The 19,753-nt window shown below is 48.3% G+C and overlaps 1 protein-coding gene across 2 annotated transcripts in view; it reads left to right on the forward strand.

Moving 5' to 3' along the window:
* The window catches only part of FHOD3 (formin homology 2 domain containing 3), a 376,750-nt gene extending 358,108 nt beyond the window's left edge, over positions 1-18,642 (forward strand). For both annotated transcript variants that reach the window (XM_008158248.2, XM_008158257.2), the window contains 4 exons: positions 2,697-2,889; positions 7,830-8,004; positions 9,950-10,111; positions 18,095-18,642. In XM_008158248.2, the coding sequence (XP_008156470.2) occupies positions 2,697-2,889; positions 7,830-8,004; positions 9,950-10,111; positions 18,095-18,177 (613 nt within the window). In that variant the 3' untranslated portion in view covers positions 18,178-18,642. The remainder of the gene's footprint in view (positions 1-2,696; positions 2,890-7,829; positions 8,005-9,949; positions 10,112-18,094) is intronic.
* Positions 18,643-19,753: the final 1,111 nt, after the last annotated feature.

The following is a 19,753-nucleotide window of genomic DNA, read 5'->3' on the forward strand; positions in this document are numbered from 1 at the left end:
CAAATAGTTTTCATTTGGAATATCATGAAACTGGAGCAATTTTATGCAAGTCTTGTAAAGCTGTTCTGCCTGGTCACATTAACCATTTTATCCCGGACACATGAAAACTCAGTGCTACGTCTATTCCTTAAGCTATAATGTGTGTGTGTGTGTGTGTGTGTGTGTGTGTGTGTGCGTGTGCGCGCGCGCGCGCACGCGCACGCGCACCCAAGCGTGTGTGTAATTTTATATATACTAGTGGCCCGGTACACGGATCCATGCACATTGAAAGGAAATTAATTAGAAGAAATATGTTATTATCACTGTTCGCCCTTTCTCTATAATAGAAGTGTCAGAGATGACGTGTCAGAGGTACATTGTGCCAATAGTTGGTCTTCAGACATACTCTGTCGATGCCGCAGCTTTCTTTCAGCTTCAGAATGTCAACAAAAACAACCCAATTCACAATCAACAATGACAGATAGAAACACACGCATGCGATTGGTGCCAGCAAGAGCTGTATATTTATTGTGCATGCGCGAGTCAACGTTTATTTTTAAGTTGCCAGTGCGCATCCTATGTACCGGCTGGTTGGACAGACGGACGGTCGGTCGGTCACTTAACCTTTTATATATATAGATAATTCTCCCTGGTAAGCTGGTCACCAGATGATGTTGGTCTCATGTGACCTCAATCCCAGTTTACCCACTATTGATCACTCAGTGGGATAACCAGCATGAGCCAGGAATTCACTGTAGTTACGGTGGGAAGGCTTCTCTGAAGATGTGATATTTGGGCAGAGACCTGTGTATTGAGAGGGTGCTACCATGCTCTGGGCACAGGGAACAGCTGGTACTGGACGCCTTGTTAGGGCCTAGGGTCCTCCCAGTGGAGTGGCCTCCCCACCCCTTCCCTCAGTCCCTGCAGGACCCCATGTTCCCTTAGGGTCCCCAGTGCAAAAGGAAAGGTTAAGATGCCACACAGGCCCTGAGGTGGGCTTGGTCAAGGAATCAGGAGGTTCCAGTGCGGCTGGGATCACAGCAGATACAGTCAGAGAGGTAATAGCCCAGTTATGAGAGACCTTGTATGACGATACCACCTGTTGTTAATTCATCTGCTGATGGATATTTGGCTTCTTTTCTACTTTTTGGCTGTTAACATTAATGCTACTATGAATAGTTGTGTAGAAGGTTTAGTGTGAACACATATATTCATTTCTTTTGGGCATATGCATAGGAACAAAATTGCTAGGTCATAAAGTAGCTCCATTTTAGCTTTTTAGGAACCGCCAGACTTGTCCACAGCAGCCGAACCATTTTTATGGCCTCATCAGTGCCACGGGAGGGTTCCAGTTTATGCACATCCTCACCACATGCATCATTGTATCCATCCTAGTGAGTGTGAAGGGCATCTCACTGTGGTTTTGATTTGCATTCCCCTGATGACTAAAGGTCATCTTTTCATGCACTTATTGGCTATTTGCATGCCTTTATTTGAGAAATTTCTGTTCAAATTCTGTGGCAGTTTTTGTTTGTTTGTTTTAGTGTTGAGTTGTAACCTTTCTTTATATGTTCTGGATACAAACTCCCTATCAGGCATGTGATTTGCAAATGTTTTCTTCCGTTTTGTGGGTTGTCTTTTCACTCTTGACAGAGTCCTTTGAAGCACAAAAGCTCTTTAATGTTGATGAAGTTGAATGTATCTATATTTTCTTTGGGTGCTTATGCTTTTGGTATCATAGCTAAGAAATAATTCCCTAATCCAAAGTCATAACATTTTGTTTTCTTCTAAGAGTTTCATACTTTTACTAGCATTTTTTTGTTTTAAACAGCATTTTTCAGTCCCCTTTACCTTAAATTCCTGTTGTATGTTTTACTTAGTTGTTTTTCACAAAAAGAATAAGTCAGTGTCACTCATTTGAAAAACAAACCAAACCTTTTTCTAAGTGTACACATTAGAATGGTCAACACCAAAAGTTTTTGTCTACAAATAGTGGTATGATTTATATAATACTGTTTGCTTACATAAAAATTTCACTCTGTCTCCTACTATCTTCTTCCTCATATCCTGAAAACTAAAAATTGGGCACACGTCTGCTCATTTAATTTCTTTTACAAAAATTTTAAGTAAATAACAGTCAACAATTTCTTATTTATAAATTAAATAGCTGAGATAATTTTGTGCATCTCGTTCAATGTGTTCCAATTAAATTAAGATTGTATGTAAAATTGCAAGAAAAGATATCAAAATATTTACTCAAAGAAAACTTTACAAGCATCTTTTTATAAACCATCAATTGACATATTGTTCATAATATGTTCATGTCTTTTCCAAGTATTCACTGGAGCAGGTTCCCAAGGAATTGCTAAGCAACATTTCTTTATTTCTTATTTAATTTTTATGTAATCTAGAAACTGCAATATTCATTTTTGTTACAAAACTTTCACATATCCATTTTAGGAAGCATTAAAACACAGATAAGCAAAAAGAAAAAGGTACTTAATCTCCTGCAATCCTGCCATCTCACCATCACCAAGGAGAAAGTGAGTTGAACTTGACCTCTAGTCTCGTTGTCACTTGAGAGGATTCTTCAACCTCAAGGCCCCAGGAAAGAAGAACATTGTCTTGTGCTGATGGTTTTTTTACTGAATGTTTTTAGATAATCAATTTTTGTTCCTTAAAACTGAAGTCATTGGCCCTATTGTTTTTCCTTGCAGGTTCCATTCCTTTTTGCTCTTTATGGGGCATCCGCCGTATGCGATCCGGGAAGTGAACATAAACAAGTTCTGCAGGATCATTAGTGAATTTGCCCTGGAGTATCGCACCACCAGGGAAAGGGTTCTGCAGCAGAAACAGAAGCGGGCCAACCACAGAGAGAGAAATAAGACCAGAGGGAAGATGATCACCGATGTAAGTTTCAGGAAATCCGTTTATTTATTTTGAGAGTGTAATCAGCCATACAATGTCCCACAGTTTGGGGACTGTGCTTCTTTTCTTTTCTCTTCTTTTCTTTAAAGTCTGCTATAAACAAATGAGCAACTAGAATGTGTGGCTGGAGGAGGAGCTGGTTACCCATATTGGGTGTGCTGTATGGTGCCGATGACATTAAACGCTTGTTTCCGTTTTCAGCCTCTGTGATGGAAGGCAATGCCACTGACAGGAAGACAAATGTACCGATTTGGGAATTGATTCAGGATTTTAATCATCATAACGATGCTTTATAACCTATCAGTTGACACGTGGACCGCCATTCGAGGCATCTTAATAGAGAAATGATTGATGCGGTTGCTCAAAGCTGCAATTGGATGGGCTCTTGGCAGACCCTTCAGTCAGAGGTTATCAGGGTGGGAAGGGATCCCCTTTGGGTGTCTCTGCACACTCACATGTCTCTCCCATTCCTGGGCTCTTCCCCCATCTCTCCCACCTCATCCCTGAGCCCACTGGGCCGTGGGCGCCGTGGGTATTCAGAAGGGAGATGCTTGGAAAGGGAAGAGGAAGGGAGGCATGAGGATGCCAGAGACAGACAGTGCCTCTTTCTGATGTGCCTTTGCGAAACTTACTCCATCTGCCTCTATAGGTGAGAAGCACCTTGGCTCTCAGTGATCAGGGAATGGAATGGGTTAGCGACTAAGCTATCATCCTTTGCATGCCTCAGCTGAACTCGAGTCAGGTGGATCTCTTTGGGGAGGAATAAAATCAATTAAGAAGACCTTATCGGGGCTGCCTTCTGTGCCCAGAAGATGTTCATGCTGTAGGAGAAACAGGGAGCACACAATTACTGCCCGCATTCTTGAGGGGGCCTGGCCTTTCCATGGAGACCTGGACACATTATCTTAGTAATTTTAAAAGAAGGCAGAGGAGAACTAGGGACTAATCCCCTCACCACCTCCCCCACCCAGACCCCTGTTTCCTTGGAATTTTCTGGACCCTTAGAGAGTGCTCAGATTCCATTTCTGCGGAAGGTGCCCTTTCCGCAGTCCCCCGGACACCAGTGCCACCAGCCGAGTCTCCTGTCTCCTCTGCTGAAGTCTGGGTTCAACTGAATCTTTCACCTCCTGGAGGACAGCAGCTCAGGAAGCAAACGGACTCCAGTTGGGCAAACTGTGTCCCACATTTCATTCCAAAGTATTATTTTTAAAAGTTGTAAAAGGGGAGTGCTTATTTTTGTGGAAATGAGACACATTAGAGGGTGAAAAATACAAGTCCAATATGCTCATAGTTATGAAAACACGTCAAAATTTCTTGCTAAATTCTTGAGATTTTTTTTTTTACAGATCCCACTAATTTTTAAATTCTGTCCTTCTCTGTAAACACTCAGCTTTCCTATTTATAAGCAGGGATAAAATTTTCTAGGGTTTGATTCAAAAATATTTAAATTCCCATTAACATCTGGACAGTACTGGCTTCCTCAGGGTTTATCCTGGACATAGTCCCTGTTTTTAGTGGGCAAAGTGGCATCATCTGTGTAGAAAGGTTGCCATCTGCTGGTAAATCAGAGTATTGTCAGTTACGGCAATGGATACAGCTTCCCGTTTTCCCAATATCTCAAGTAAGCAAGCGCCCGCTGAGTGCCCAGCACAGCATGGGGCAACGAGGAAGATGTGGGTGCTGCAAAAGATAAGCTTATACCCTCAGGATGTCATGATCTGGTTAAGAAAAACATCTCCACCACTTAAATCACTAAAAACAAACCCAAGCAATAGATGGAGAAGCAGAACCCGAGCATTAGAGCTGGAAGCGATTTTTGGAGAAAACTGTGCAGCCAGTCACTTTTATTGCAGAGGCTGAGCAATGAGGATGGAAGTGACAGCCCTTAAAGAGGGACAATTTTAGAAAAAAACCATTATTTTCTAAGGCACAGAGCTGCCTGGGTTAAATCTAAAGACCCTGTGGTGGTAACGTCAGCCCCGTATCTGCTGTATGTGCGGGTCTCTCCTCCTCTTCCGCTGTTTCTGAACATGCAGAAGGCTTCCTTCCTTAAAGTCCAGGAGTCCTCCAGGGAGGATCAGGGAGACACTAAGTCATTCCTCATCCTTGTGTCGCCACCTGGTTCTAGGCAAAATGGTGACATAGGCCACTGCGGCCCTGTCTGCTGTCGTTCCACTCCAGCTGGGCTGTGCGAACTCAGGCTGCCCACCCCAGGACCCCCACATTGAGGCAGGAGTAACCCTGGTGAGGCCCTTGCCTTCTCTCCAGCTTCCTCTCTGTGAAAAGGGAATGCTAGTTACTTTGGGGATATTGGGAGGGCTAGAGATCTTGTATATTGGCATCTCACATGTGTACTCGTTGCTGAAGGAAAACCCAAATCCTGGTTAAATAAGTTCTAAGATTTTTTTAAAAGCTGGCACCAAAGAACTGTCACCTCTTGTCACGATGCCACTTGGCTGGGAAGGTGATGTACTGGGAGCACTGTGTCATTGCAGCTTCCAGAAGTGTAGTCAGTTCTCAACACCCTTGTGTCCCATTAGCTGGCCTCGCCTTCCAACCTCACTGGAAGCAAGCACACGTTAAATTGAGAGCATGTTGATTTAAAATTAAGAGATTGGTATGACTTTCACCTTCAATTTATTTTTAGAAAAGGGATTTTATTTGAAGTGACTTCAGGGAGTTTATCTGGTGAGAGTTGCTGAGAATTGAAAGTATGGCCAGTCAGTTCTGACAGCCTCCAGGAGGCACAGGGAGGTAAGATTTTGAAGAGAACCTAATCTCATGGTTCTGAGGGAGCAGTAATACGACCCATTCTGCGTGGGCAGCCGTTCCTGCGTTGTCTGTCCTGTGTGTGGAAGGTTCTTGGAGGCGCAGACCGGCAGCCTGGGCAGGGAGGCCCAGCACTGGGGATGAGAGGGGAGCGGCCGCTAACAGGTGGGGCCAGGCAGAGGGAGGCCAGTCCCCTTACTGAGGCCCTGATGGGGGCAGTGGAGGTGGGTTCCACAGAATGTGGCTGCGTGAGGGGCAGGACACAGAGCTGGGGGTGAGGTATGGAGTGGCCAGAAACCAGGTAAGCTGGCTGTCAACCTCATGAGCAGCCTCGGGAGATTGGCCCGAACCCCCACATCCCTTCTGACTGTAGTCAGGATAGACCTTGAGGAATTTCCAGAGGAGGGCAGGAGGGCTAGGGAGGCAGGGCCCGGCCGCTCCCAAATCAAGAGGGTGTGCCCTGGTCATGGGGCCAGTTTCTTCATTTGGAATGTGACGTGACATGGAGATGATCTCATCTTTGCTGACTTCCGTGCCTTCTAAGAATCCCTTCTGTCTTTTCCATCCTGTCCTGTCCTCTGGGGTAGACTGATGAAGAGGATGACATGGAGGTAGGACTCTGTCTAAACGTGTAGAATGCCACGTTTGACCTCCAGGGGCGCTGGAGAGTCTAACCTAAGCAGCCTGCAGTGTCAGCACGGTTCTGTGCTCTAAACCATGCATGCACGTTTTCGGGTTGGTTTCTGCGTGATCACTAACCTCCTAACAAGGGTCCTTGTCCTGCCATGTGTGCCAGGGGCTGACGGATTGACTGCTTTTCCGAGCTGTCCCTGATTCCCAGGCCCTGCCAAGAGTGGCAGCACCAGCACACCTCTCTCTACTGCGAGGAGAGTGGTCAGGGAACTTTCCCTCCTGCGCTGTCTGAGCCTTTGGCAATACAAGTATGAGAACTAGGTTCTAGAACAGCCACGTGAAGAGCCCTAAAATCAGAGAGGACATGGGGCAGTGGCTAAGAGCCAGGCCAGACCAGCGGCTCAGCAGCTTTGGGTAGCTCTGACTTGTGCCCATTTCCTCCATTGGCATCCACTGGGTCTGGTGGGATCAGTGTGTGAGGGGTGGGAGGGCAGGGGCTTCTCCTCTTGGTCCAGATGTCAGATCCAGAGTCCACGTCTGAGCTGGCTGGCCTGGAAGGTGAGGGAGGAGCAGTACAGATGTGCCAGCCACAGATGTGTCCTGGGCTCTCTGCTGCGGTGGCCGAGACGCTGGATGAAAAGAGGAAGCCCAGATCTACAGAGCTCCTCTCTGCAAACCTAACAGAATGCTATGTCTCACCCAGATGTTGGGCACTGTGTGCTGTGGCCCGATGTGCTAGCATACCTCTTGTAAAACATCTGTGTTTTGGCTGTTCAGCTGGAATTAGAGAATATTGTGTGCACATAATACTTGTTTAAACAACTATATTTTTGAAGTAGTAAGTGTTACCAAACTCAGTTTCAGCATGAATTTCTGAGTCGTGTTCTGATCTGGTGCCTGAAACCAACCCCCTTGGGGTCACTTAATCTTGGAAGGCCTCAGTTCCCTTCTCAGTAAAGTGAGGTGGGACTAGATCTGGAAAATTTCTTCCCAACTCTTAATCTTATATCATTCTGTGGCTGAATCCCACTTTTAAAATTTGACTATCATAAGTGATATGTAGGAAATTTTTAACTGCTTTCTGATACTAAATTTTAAAAACTTAAAGCTCAATATATTTAATTAACACATTAAATATATTGATCCTCGTATCAGGGCTTTGGCATTGGAAACGGATTTGGTTTCTGAGTTCTTCCCAGAGCTGATTTCAGTCGCCCCTGGTAGGCACCCACTGAGGGAACTTGCAGAGAGCCGAGATGCCTGGGACAGTGGAGGGATGGGCATGGTCCTTCTGGACCAGGGCTTTTCTTTCCGATAAAAGAACTTCCGTGTTCACAGATATGTTATCATTATTCATCCACAACCTTGGTGACTGCCGTGAGGACTGCGTCTGCAGGATACACACAAACCAAAGGACAGGGAGGGACAGAAGAGAAGGTTTCCCTCAACTAAGCATTTTATAGGCTTGAGTTGACTTTGGGGATGTCAGCTCACACCATCACCCCCCTTTGGTCTTGCAGTCTGGCAAATTCTCCAGCAGTTCTCCAGCACCTGCGAGCCAACCACAGGGCCTGAGCTACGCAGAGGACGCCGCTGAGCACGAGAACATGAAGGCTGTGCTGAACACCTCGTCTCCGACCATGGACGATGCCACCCCGGTGCTGGGCATCCGCACACGCAGCCGGATGAGCCGAGGTAACTCTGGGCTGGGTGGGGCACATCTTCCCAGGAAACCACCCCATGGGTGTCTGGTCCCCATCACCGGGTACAGGTTCCTGTACCCAGGTTGTGGCTGCAAAGGGCTGCTAAGTGGGATGCTTTGCCAGAGGCTATATTTCTGCCTCTGTTTTGTAAGTAAGGTCTTACTGAACACAGCCACACTTGCTCGGTGGTGCTTTTCCACATAGTGGCAGAGCTGTGTGGGTGTGACGGAGACTGCAGACTTTTGAAGTTGTGTGTTTGTTACAAAAAGAAGTGTAGGGAGAGGAAATTCACAATTTTGAGCAGATTTATGTATATCTGTCTTCTTACAGAAGCATATTTCCCATATTATAGAAGAGATTTCACAGGAAGTTCATCCTGGTATATTAAAATAGCATCCTATCTAATAAAAGAGTAATATGCTAATTAACCATTGCTCCAACACACAAGATGGCTGCCCCCATGTGGTCAAATATGGCTGCCCCCATGTGGACACAAGATGGCTACCACTAGATGGCCATCAGGGGAGGGTAGTTGGGAGGGACCAAGCCTGCAAGGGAGGGCAGTTGTGGGGGACCCAGGCATGCAGGGGAGGGCAATTAGGGGTGACAAGGCCGGCAGAGGAGGGAAGTTGGGGATGACCGGGCCTGCAGGGGAGGGCAGTTAGGGGTGACCAGGTCTTCAGGGGAGGGCAGTTAGTGGCAATCAGGCTGGCAGGGGAGCAGTTAGGCATCAATCAGGCTGGCAGAGGAGTGGTTAAGGGGTGATCAGGCTGGCAGGCAGAAGCGGTTAGGGATAATCAGGAAGGCAGGCAGGTGAGCAGTTGGGAGCCAGCAGTCCTGGATTGTGAGAGGGATGTCCGACTGCCCGTTTAGGCCCGATCCTGGTAGGATCGGGCAGTCGGACATCCCTCGAGGGGTCCCAGATTGGAGAGGGTGCAGGCTGGGCTGAGGGACACACACCCCCATGCACACATTTCGTGCACCGGGCCTCTAGTCCTATATAATAAAAGGCTAACATGCAAAATGTCCCTCAACCGGGAGTTCCACCAGGCCTTCAAACGGGAGTTCAACCAGGGGGTGGGGCCTGCCTGCCAACTGCCCCTGGCCCCTCCCCCAAGCCAGCCCGGCCCAGCCCAATTGACCCTGATTAGGGCGGGCCAGCTGGAACCCACCTGTGCACGAATTCGTGCACCAAGCCTCTAGTTGATTTATAACTCTTTAACGTGACTTGGGAATTATGTTTTTGTGGGGCTTTCTTCTTGCTTGTTGATAGGCAGATGTTTCCATGCCAGACCTGGAGTTATTAATAAATGTATTTTTTTGGTCAGCAAGCACAGAAGTGTACCAAAGAGAATTTATGTCAATTCCACCTTTACTGGTTGTAGAGGACAATCTTGTTATGATATTTCAAAGATAAACTATGCTTCAAAATCCATTGATTTCTGTTCCACTGAGTGAGAAATTGGGGTTAGTTAACATTCACTGGGCACATACAGACACAGATAGAGAGTTGACTTCACAAATGTCTCTGGACGTTACTGGACATACATCACTGGGCACCTGTGATGTTCACATCACCGTGTGGCATGGGGTCTGGGGTGGGGAGGGGGGTCTGCCCTCCTGTGACCTGGTAGGTGGAGGGACGCATCCAGGCATAGGAAATTAAAGAGCAGTGAAAGACAAGAGTACAGCTGTGGTACAAGGTATTGTGACTTAAGTGCCCCAAGTGTGGGTTTTAGGGAGTACAGAGCCTGGAGGATGGTGGCTGGAGTGGTGCCCTGTACCCCACAATGGGGACCTGCGAGCCCTCGGCTCTGCTGAGCTTGGGCTTCCCACTCTACTCCGCTGCGTGCAGCTCAGCTGCCGGGGGCAGCGCTGTGCGTTTTCTTTGGTATCCTCCTCTCTGGGTTCATCGCATTCCCTGTTTAATTCTTCAGGATCCGCTAGTTCATGGACCATGGGAACCGATGACTCACCGAATGTCACGGATGACGCCGCTGATGAGATCATGGACCGCATCGTCAAGTCGGCCACCCAGGTGCCCAGTCAGCGAGTGGTGCCTCGGGAGAGGAAGCGCTCCCGGGCCAACCGGAAATCTCGTAAGTGCCTTTGAGTTGGGGTGAGGGACTCGCCCACAGGTACCTGCCCTCTAGTCCTGTATGACCGGGAAGGGCAGACTCGGAGGAGGGCTCCAGGGAATTGTCACTGGTGCCAGGAGGCCCACCAGTTCGTCAGCAAAAGGTTTCCTACGTGGCAGTCAGCGTTGGCCTGTGGAGGGTGCTGCAGTCACCCCTGTCCAGGGTAGTTGTCGTTTCTGGCCAGGCCTCCCTCAATTCGTACTTTGTCCTAGGAAGGTTAAAAGGCCCTGACATGGCTCTGGCAGGCGGGGGTGGGCTCAGGGCAGCCCATTGCCAAGCCCTGCCTGGGATGCTTTGCCAGAGGCTATAATTCTGCCTCTCTCCCAGCATCAGGGGCCACTTTCTAGGCTGGAGGTGGTTCCCCCAGGGGTTCGCTGCTGCCGGTGAGCATGACCAAGGTAAAAACCAGTGATTTTATGGTCATTAGGATGCTTAAAATACTTAATGTTAGCCTAGGTTGGCCAGTTATTTTTTCTTTTCCTACCAAATAGAGGATTCAACTAAATCAAAGCAACTGACTTTCTCTTTAGTTGGAGCCCAATTCCTGCTCCTGCCCAAGTGGTGGGTGTGGAGTTGCCGGTGTAGGCAGTGTGCCAACTCTCATAGGGACCGCACCGAGTCAGGAAGCAGGGTTCCTCTCAGTTCTGTGATGTCGCGTGTGTTGGCTGTGGCCCTGGTGTGTGTTGAGAGCTCAGCCCCCAAGCTTTGGCCCTTGCTGGTCACACAAGTGGCAGCTTCACCAGCTCTGCTTCCTGGAGGAAGGGGTGGTGCCTAGGAAAGGGATTTATGACTTTTCACCAGAAGGAAGGCTAGTTGCCTCCCCATGTCTGGACTCCCAAAAGTGACAGGAGAGTGACTCCAAGTAGACAGGGAGTTCAGTTAGAATTCGAACTCAGGAAGCCCCCATGGTGCCACCCTTGAGGTTCACACAGGAGGTGATGGGGTTTGGGCTGCATATGTTGGACCCCGTGATTCTGCGTGACCCATTGGCACGCTTGTTTCCAGGGTAAAGAACACTAAACCAAATGACTGATTCAGAATCTGTGTTAATAAGGTCTCCAGGGGACTCGGGCACAGAGAGCTAGAGTGCTCAGGTCTGAGGCCTGGAGTGGAATTACAGGGGCCTCAGTTGCATGCGCATCTTCCCTGACAAACTCTTCTCCAAAACGTTGGCTCGTCCACCTCCCCCCACCTGCCTGGGGGATTCCAGCTGCTCCAGGCCAAGGCAGCAACTCCCTTTTTCTCTGCCTGACGGGGATGAAATAGTATCCCTGTGTGGCTTTAACTGACTTTTCCCTGCATACTAGGAAGCTGAGTTGCCTCTCTTGCCATTTGCATCTCTTCTTTTGTGGATGGCTTGTCTATATCGTTTGCCTATTTTTCTCTTGCTCTTTTTCATGATAAGAAATCTATTTGTTGAATAGCATTTTAAAATGAAACGCATGAAAGGCTTTTGGAGGTCTTCCATAGATTATCTTCAGTATTTGCCTTTATTGCCCTCCTATTACTTCAGTGAACAGGTAACCAAATGGCAGAAACGTGGTACCCGGTCTCTCCTGGTCTGGCTACAGTGGGGCACCTTAGTGCAAGAATCACCCGGGAGGATCTGGGAAAAGCAAGTGTGTGTGTTGAGGGTGTCAGGGACCATGGCGGGGAGAAGAGAAAGGATGCCAACCCAGGGTGTGCCCTCACAGAGGTGGGCAGGGGTGAGCCAGGAACCTCAGAGACAGAGACACAGTGGCCTTGCCAGTCCCCGGAGTCTCAGGGCAGCCACGCCTGTGTGGGCAGAGTGCTGGCCCTGCCCTCTGGTCTAGAGAGAACCAGATTCTTACAGAGACACATGATGTCACTGGGAACAATCACACAGTCATAATTAATTTCCCACTTCAATCTGGCCAGAGAGATATTTTGCCTGTTTTTGTTGTTGACATAACATACTATCCTTTGGTATCGTTTCCATTCCAATCTTATGCGAAACAGCCGTATATTCTTTTTATTTAGCCAAACACATTTCATCCTGTGATGCGGTTACTTCAGCGACAACAGCACTGCATGTATGTAAATGTTTATCTGCAACAGGTTTAACTTATTAGTAATGGCTCAGTCCGCAGACATTTAAGACAAGGGAAGTTACTTTGATTTCCATTTAAAGGGGTGATAAACTCCAGCTTTTCACAAGAGGTTAAAGGAATAAGAAGACAATAATTTGCAAAATCAACACGAAGTTTCGCCTTTTGGGCTCCACCCTGTCTTTTATTTGATTGCTTAATGGTGGCAGTGAGCAAGTGGATAATGAATACCCAACATATTTGGGCCGTAGCTCATTTGGTCAAAGACAGTAATAGTCCAGCTATAGCAGGAAACTAAACAGAATCCATCCCATAACCTAAAAATGTATGACCTGTGAGCCTTTTTGAGAATCCTCTGAGAAAATTCAATGTCCACTTTCCTGTTGCCGCTGGTGGCTGGGCCTGCACACACCGAACGCCCTGCGAATGCCTGGAACGTGCAGCCAGAAGGGACACACCAAGGGCACCTTCATCACTTCACAGGCTCCCACGGCTCGGTTCTGTTGCTTTCCCAGCTGGTGCCTTCACTGCCTCATGAAGCAAAATGTTTCTAATTATGTGGTTGGGTTCTAGCCTGTGGAATGGATGGTCCGGCACACATTGGCCAAGGCCCTCCAATCGGCTGGTGCATCGGACAGAGGGAGAATGTTCTCTGAGCTTTATGGTTGTTTCGTTTGTTTTGTTTCTTTGTTTTTTTCTACTTTGGTTTTTCTTTTCATAATATTGGGGCAGGTGTTTTGTCCCAGAGCTACCTGTCCTCTTAGGCCGCCTGAATGTTGACCTGCCCTAGAAATCCCTGAAGCTGACCAGCACTTGAGCTATCCTTACGGGTATGATTCTGCCGGATGGACCCCAGTGACTGCGGTGGAGAGGGGGCTCCTCCCCAGCGTGCTTTTCTCTTGGACCCGCCTTGAGAAGAGGGTCTCCACCCAGCTGGCTGCCTGCATGGGGCCACTAGCCCAGACAATCACAGAACAGAGCGGGGGTTAGGGACTCATAGTCTGCCTTATCTCTTGTCCCCAGGGTCGTGTCATGGTTGAGAGAGACAGGTGCCCCTTCTCTGCTGAGTTTTCCTCCAAGGGAGTGTCTGGGCCCTGTTGTGACATGACCATGGAGTTTGGGGCTCAGAGCTGTATTTCTCTACAGATGTGATCACTTTGATGTGACCTACATGTAATAGACCAGTTTCTTAGTTAGGATTATAATGGTGGACATCTTTACAAAAAAACAGTCTCCCGTGGGCAGAGCCAGAAGTTTGATTCCAGGGCCCATTGGGAAAGGAACACAGAACTCGGATTCGTTCTCGCCCTGACTCATCCCTCACACCACCATTCTCCCACAGTGTCTCTCGTGACGCTGTGGCATTCCTCTCCAAGGGCATGTTGCACATTTGACATAACTAAAATCTTATTTTATTTCTCTTACAGAATATTGAGGGATGTAGCCATGCTATTTATTAAGTAGCATTCATGGAGAAAGAGAATAATCGAATCTGAAAAATTATTGAATCTGTTTTGGGGAAAACATGATTTATGCCTCACAAGATTAGATTCCGTGCACAACTTAGTTCAGTTGTCTCTACTTTTCCAAAGTGGTGTTTGAAAAGACCCAGGAATTTCCCCCACTAATCCCATTTTTAAAATTTTCTCTGCATTTAATTTAAATAGTTCTTCCTTACTTACTGTGAACCAATTTTATATTTACACAAAATTTATATTTATAGTGCAAGATAACAGTGGCCATAAGCCAGAGGCTTTAACACTAATGCTCCTGGGATATAGTAAAATAAGATGTTGGAAGGAAATAAGTTTCCTCAATCCAACTTTTGTCTTCTCGACAACAGCGTCATTGCTGTTTAGTGAGCACCTAATTATTCTTCAGGCTCATTAAAGCTGCTCTGATCCCTCCACTAAAGGCAGCTGAGGGTGCCTACCCAGGTGGACAGGACACAGGACAGGAAGATAAATAGAACAAGCCCACGAGAAAACCAAGTGTTGGATTGAGAGTTGTTACATTTTATTGATTGAATTTTTTTTTAATTTATTGAATTTTCAGAGAGAGAGAGAGAGAGAGATTTGTTATTCCACTTTTTATGCATTCATTGGTTGCTCCTTGTATGGGCCCTGACCGGAGATCAAACCTGCAATCTTGGCATATCAGGACGATGCTCTAACCAACTGAGCTACGCATCTAGGGCCGAGAGTCATTACATTTTAGAGGGTGACTCGAGGGCTTGGCGTGTTGCGACGAGTGCCGCCATCAGTGCCCCTCAGGCTGCAGGAACAGAGGGGCCAGAACAGGATGGAGCCCAATCAAACGTCCTCGCTCAAATCCTTCTCTGCCGCTTACTGTGTGCACTTGGGCCAGGGCCTTATCTCTGCCACTTGTTCACTTACTGGGGAGATAACAGTACTCATCTCATAGGCTTTCCAAAAGATCAAATGGAAGAGTCCATGTTCTGGCTCATGGAGTAGATTGTGGCCACCATTGCCCTTATTCTCAGATTCAACTCATCTCAGCAGTCACCTGAGAGTACTCTGCAGGATTAAAATTCGTTTTCACGCCTAGGAGGGTGGGAGATGAGAAAAGGAACGTGGGTTTGGTGAGTCCCAGACGCCCCTGTGCTGCCTGTGGAGGCAGAGGCGCCCTGTGTCCGACCCAGGATCCCACTGTGGTCAGGGCTGCGTGAGAACTAGCTGTCACATGCCTGGGCAGAGCGGCTGCAGGGCCAGCGAAGTGACCCGCGCCGTGTATGGAAGAGCTGCGAGGCAGACAGGGATGAATGTTTCCGCGGTCTGTTCTCTGTTAAGCCGCTGAGGAAGGGAGGCAGCCGCCTGTGACAGGCGGGGCAGCTCCAGCCAGAGCGTTCAGAGGGAAGCAGGAACAGGGAGTGGAGGGGGGCCCAGACATTATCTTATCAGACCTCAGCAAGCACTTAAGAAATCCCCTATGTGATGGGAGACTTGTACAAGTCCCACATCCCGCCAGCCCCGTCTGCTGGTCCCCTCATTCTCTCAGGCCCCTTCCACTCCCATCTCCCTCCCCACTTCCCCCTCCCCCCTCCCCCGCCGCCCCGTCCTTCTTTGCTTTCGGAGTGAGAGCCAAATCCCTATCTGGACAGGTCTGCGGATCCCTCGAAGCACATCCCTGTCAGCCCCCTGCCTCCCTGCCCCCTGCCTCCCTGCCCGCAGTACTTGGCTCAAGTCATGTTTGCTGAATGAATGAGTGAACTAGTGAGCAGACAGACAGATGAACGGACACCCAAAGAACCCTTTCTATATGTGATCTGAATTGGGGTACAAACCTGATTTTAACTGATTTCCTTCATTTCACACCTTCAAGTGGAACATGAATTAACTTTGACTCTAACAAAGGAAGGATTCAGATTCTTTAAGTCTTTTGGGGGGCTAATATATTCATGTTTACTGGGTGATTATGTTCAGTATTTATTATATTTATTGTGAGAGAATTTATCTGAATTGTCATGAAGGCCTACAGAAAGTAGGATTCTACAGATGATACAGATTTTTCTAGAAAGATTCACTTTTCAGGAACACATCTGGCAAGCAAAGGGACCTTAGAGCTGTAGGCTTCCCCTGCAGCAGAGAACACATGCCACACGGAAGGGTAGTGTAGGAGGGTCCCAGGGGCCTTGCACATCAGCACTTCGAGTAGATGGTGAGGCCGAAGGCACAGCCTCTGGTCGAGCAGGAAGGCCGGCTGAGCGCTCGATAGGCTTTGTTCTGTTCTCCGAGCCTGCCCCAGCCAAGCTGGCCCATGCCCATCTCTATTACCTCAGTGCACTTGCTCTAAGGTGCCAGGGGTCTTATTCAAGTATTTCCTTGAACCAAACACTACAGTCACAGGACGAAAGCCAGTGTGTGGCCAGGAGTGTGAAGGCAACAGTCTAAATGCCGTCGTGGGTGAAATGCCCACCCGCTCACAGAGCCTCTGTCGTCATTCGGCCAAGCATGTTTACCCAAAGGCACAGAGAACTGGTCCCTAGGCCCGTGTCCGTGCCGCCTCCGCAGCTAATGAAACGTAAGAAGCTGCATGGACTTCTCCCGGCAGCATTCCATATCTTGGATGAGAGGTCCTAGTAGTCCTTGTCAAGAATGAGAAACATTTTATCCTCTTTTCTGCCATTAAAATTATCTTTCTTTAACAAACACTTGAAGGAGTGTTTAAAGGACATAAAAGGTTATTACAAACTAGTATTTTTATGGCTGCCCCATAGAACAAATTCCATTACTCAATTAAATGCAGTCTGCCTCCAGCCAAGGCTCTGGAGCCAAACATTTTGTCTGGATGAGTTAGACACTCAGTCTGGAGCCCCAGGGGCCGCGTTGGGGAGGCGGGGGCGGGGGTGCAGGAGCAGCTGCAGATGGGCAGCTTGGGCCCAGAGCGGGGCTTGGGATACAGTAGTGTGTGTTGGTGGCACAGTACAAGTCTTTGAATCTCTATAAAAACCCACACTTGATGTCTGAGAGCCTTCCAAAAGTGTGCTGATTCTTTGAGTGAAGGGCAAACACACAGCAGGTTCTCCATAAACCATTTGTTGATTGACTAATTGATGGATTAGATGTTGGTCCCTGTTCAAAGTGCTGATCCCTGGGAGAGAAAGCACCATTTATTCATAGATATTACCCCTGTTCATTCCAATGGGCATGGGTCTTTCAGATACTTTGTCCACAGGGGATCATGGGGAGACATGGGATGTGGGGTATTGCCTGCAGACATAGGAGGTGGGGCTCTGCCTGTGGGGAGGCCTTGGAGGATACAGGCCCATGGTCACAGAGCGGATTCAGGGAACTGGGTCTGGCAAGGGAGTATGGAAAGGAATAAGGGTGAGCTTTACTGAACAAGGGCCTGCCCTACTCATCTCGGGGACTCTGGCAGATTTAGGATTTAGGATGGAAGGTGTATCTGTAACATGCCTCTTCTGAACATAGAACATATCCCCCAAACTCTACATGATCTTACATATAGGATAGACCAAACAAAATTTATAAATGAAGGGAAGTGTAATTAGGCAACCTTTCAAAGGAAAGGCCTGGTTTTGAAAGAGGCAGCTGTCTACTTGTTCACCCTTATCCAGCCTTTATTTTGACATCAGAACTGATCAACACTGAGCAATGGGACAATCCATGATGCCGGGCTACACAGAGGCCAATTCCAAGTCCGAATCCTCGACGGCCAGGTGTACGCCCAGTGAAGGGGTCATTTGGTCTGTCCTGAACCTGTGTGTTTCACAGAGAACATCCACCAGATCCATCCAGAAAAACTTGGCAGTTTGCTTCGTGGCAGCCAGTCTGCAGGGGATTCCTGGTTATTCGCTCTAGAGGCCCTTTGATGCGTGGAGACACTCACAGAGACTCACCCTGACTGCTGCCCGTTGCCCTGGGGTCTGTTGACACCTTGCTGCCCAAGGTCATGGGTTTGTGGGGTGATCTTACCTGATTGGCATCATTGGAACATGCGTTTTCCTTTGCTCCGTGATTACTTTTCCAGCTCTGATCCATTCCTTATGCCGGGCAGAGGCTGAGCTCTCACCATGCCACCTGCCCGTTTGCAGTTTGCACCTATTTCTCAGAAACTTTGTAAGGATGGGCCTCTTCTCCCTTCTTCCCTTACAAGGCCCCCCTCCACTGGACCGTGCAGGTCAGATTCTGTGCCATCTTCAGGTCAGCCTCTTGCAGCCCCAGCCAGCCAGCCAGGGCACTTGAGCAGGAGCCAGATGGGGCCGAGCCTCTGGGAGCCCTGTGACCCCCTGGCCTGGAGTCCTTGAGGAAGAGGGCTGGTGGGCCACATCCCTGTGCCCGGCTGCTAATCCCTCCTTCTCTTCTCACTCCTTTGATCCGCTCATGCACTGCAGTGCGAAGGACCCTGAAGAGCGGCCTGACTCCAGAAGAAGCCCGAGCCCTGGGCCTGGTGGGCACCTCGGAGCTGCAGCTGTGACCCCGGGGACGCCCTAAGAAGTGTGCCTGAGCAGAGTGCATGCTCCTGCTGGACGGAGCCCCTGCAGTGCGGGCCGAGGAGGCTCTGCGTCAGCATCAGCATCGAAAGGTCTGAAAGGAAGTGCCCATTTCTCTGTGGCGCCACGGGGCTGTGTTGCTTGCTGCGCGCTGACATGGAGTTCTCCTTCTTGTACTTTCTCTTGTTTCCTTGCCACCTGGTTTAATAGTTCCAAAGTGTGACACCTTTTCTGTGCAAGGAACGGACCTTTTACGGAGCAGATCACTCTGTCAGTGACTAAGGGCATATGAGGCAGTTGGATTAGATTCACGGACTGGGTCTCTCCACACCACCAAAGTATCCAGATGTAAAACCCAAACTGTACACAAAGGAAAGCACAGGTTGTTGACCAGTTGTGGATTTTAGATGTACTAAATGTTTATATGGATTCATAAATGTACACCGTGTTTCAGATACTAAATAAATAGAGTTTAATGTCGTAATGGGAAACTTTTATTCTCTTGGCTGTAGGACCTTAAATAGTTCACAGTTTTGTCTCCTTCTGAGTCAGCAAAACCTCTCCCCAGGTTCACCAGGACCCTGGCTCAGAACCGTCTCAGGCCCAGCGGGTTCCAGCTTGGTTACTAGAATGAGGAGCCTGACAATGCGCTCTTTGTAACTCCTCATTAATTAGGCATCATGCTAGCGATAACCTTACCCGTACGCTTTGCTCTGCTCCATAGCGATGTGGAAGCAAAAATTTAGAGTAGCATTTTAAAAATCTGAACTATTCTGTAACTCACTCACTTGCCCCTTTATGTGAAAATTCATTTTCTCAAAAAGTTTACTGTCACCAAAAGAAAATGAACATTTTAAGCTTGGAGTGCAGAGAATGACAAATGGAGGCCTGGGCACTCAAGGACCGGTCATCAGAAGCCAAGGTGTCCGGAGTGGGAGGCGCCGTGAGGAGCTCCTGGCAATGGCAGAGCCACGCTGAAGGGGCTGCTGCCCAGGTGGGAGCTGAGCCCTTCCCAGAAGTCCCTCCATCCAAGGTCGTGTGGCTCTGTGAAGAGCCTCTGCCTCAGAAAGCAGGGAAAGGTAAACCACTGCAGCAGGTAGTTGGGGGGTTGAAAGATAGCCGGGTCACTAATGCTACCTTTGCCTTAATTTCAACACCTCTGCGACTCTGTATTCCTGAGCCTGGGCAGATGTGATTTATAGACAATCTCATTTGTGTTGTCTGAAGAGCCAAAGATCATAGATTCACCCCACATGCCTCTGTGACTGTCTCCCTTTTCTGCACCCCCACTCACTGAGCCACGGGGGGGCTCTTTCCAGCAGGTGTTTGTCATACGTGGTGAGTGTGAGCACCCCAGGACAGCCCGGGACCTGCAAGAGTTAGGTCTGCATGTTACAGACAATTGAGTTTACTTAATCACTTTAATAAGAGGTATTAGGTGTTAATGTTTGTTTCCTTATGGTTGTAAATAACATGTGTCATATTCTCAATACGGTTTAGTGGTTTGTGTTTATTTGCTTTGGAGCTGAATGCAGACACAGAATATCTGTGTCACTGGGA

The sequence above is a fragment of the Eptesicus fuscus genome, chromosome 12 (genome assembly GCF_027574615.1).
Source record: "Eptesicus fuscus isolate TK198812 chromosome 12, DD_ASM_mEF_20220401, whole genome shotgun sequence".
Lineage (NCBI taxonomy): Eukaryota > Metazoa > Chordata > Mammalia > Chiroptera > Vespertilionidae > Eptesicus > Eptesicus fuscus.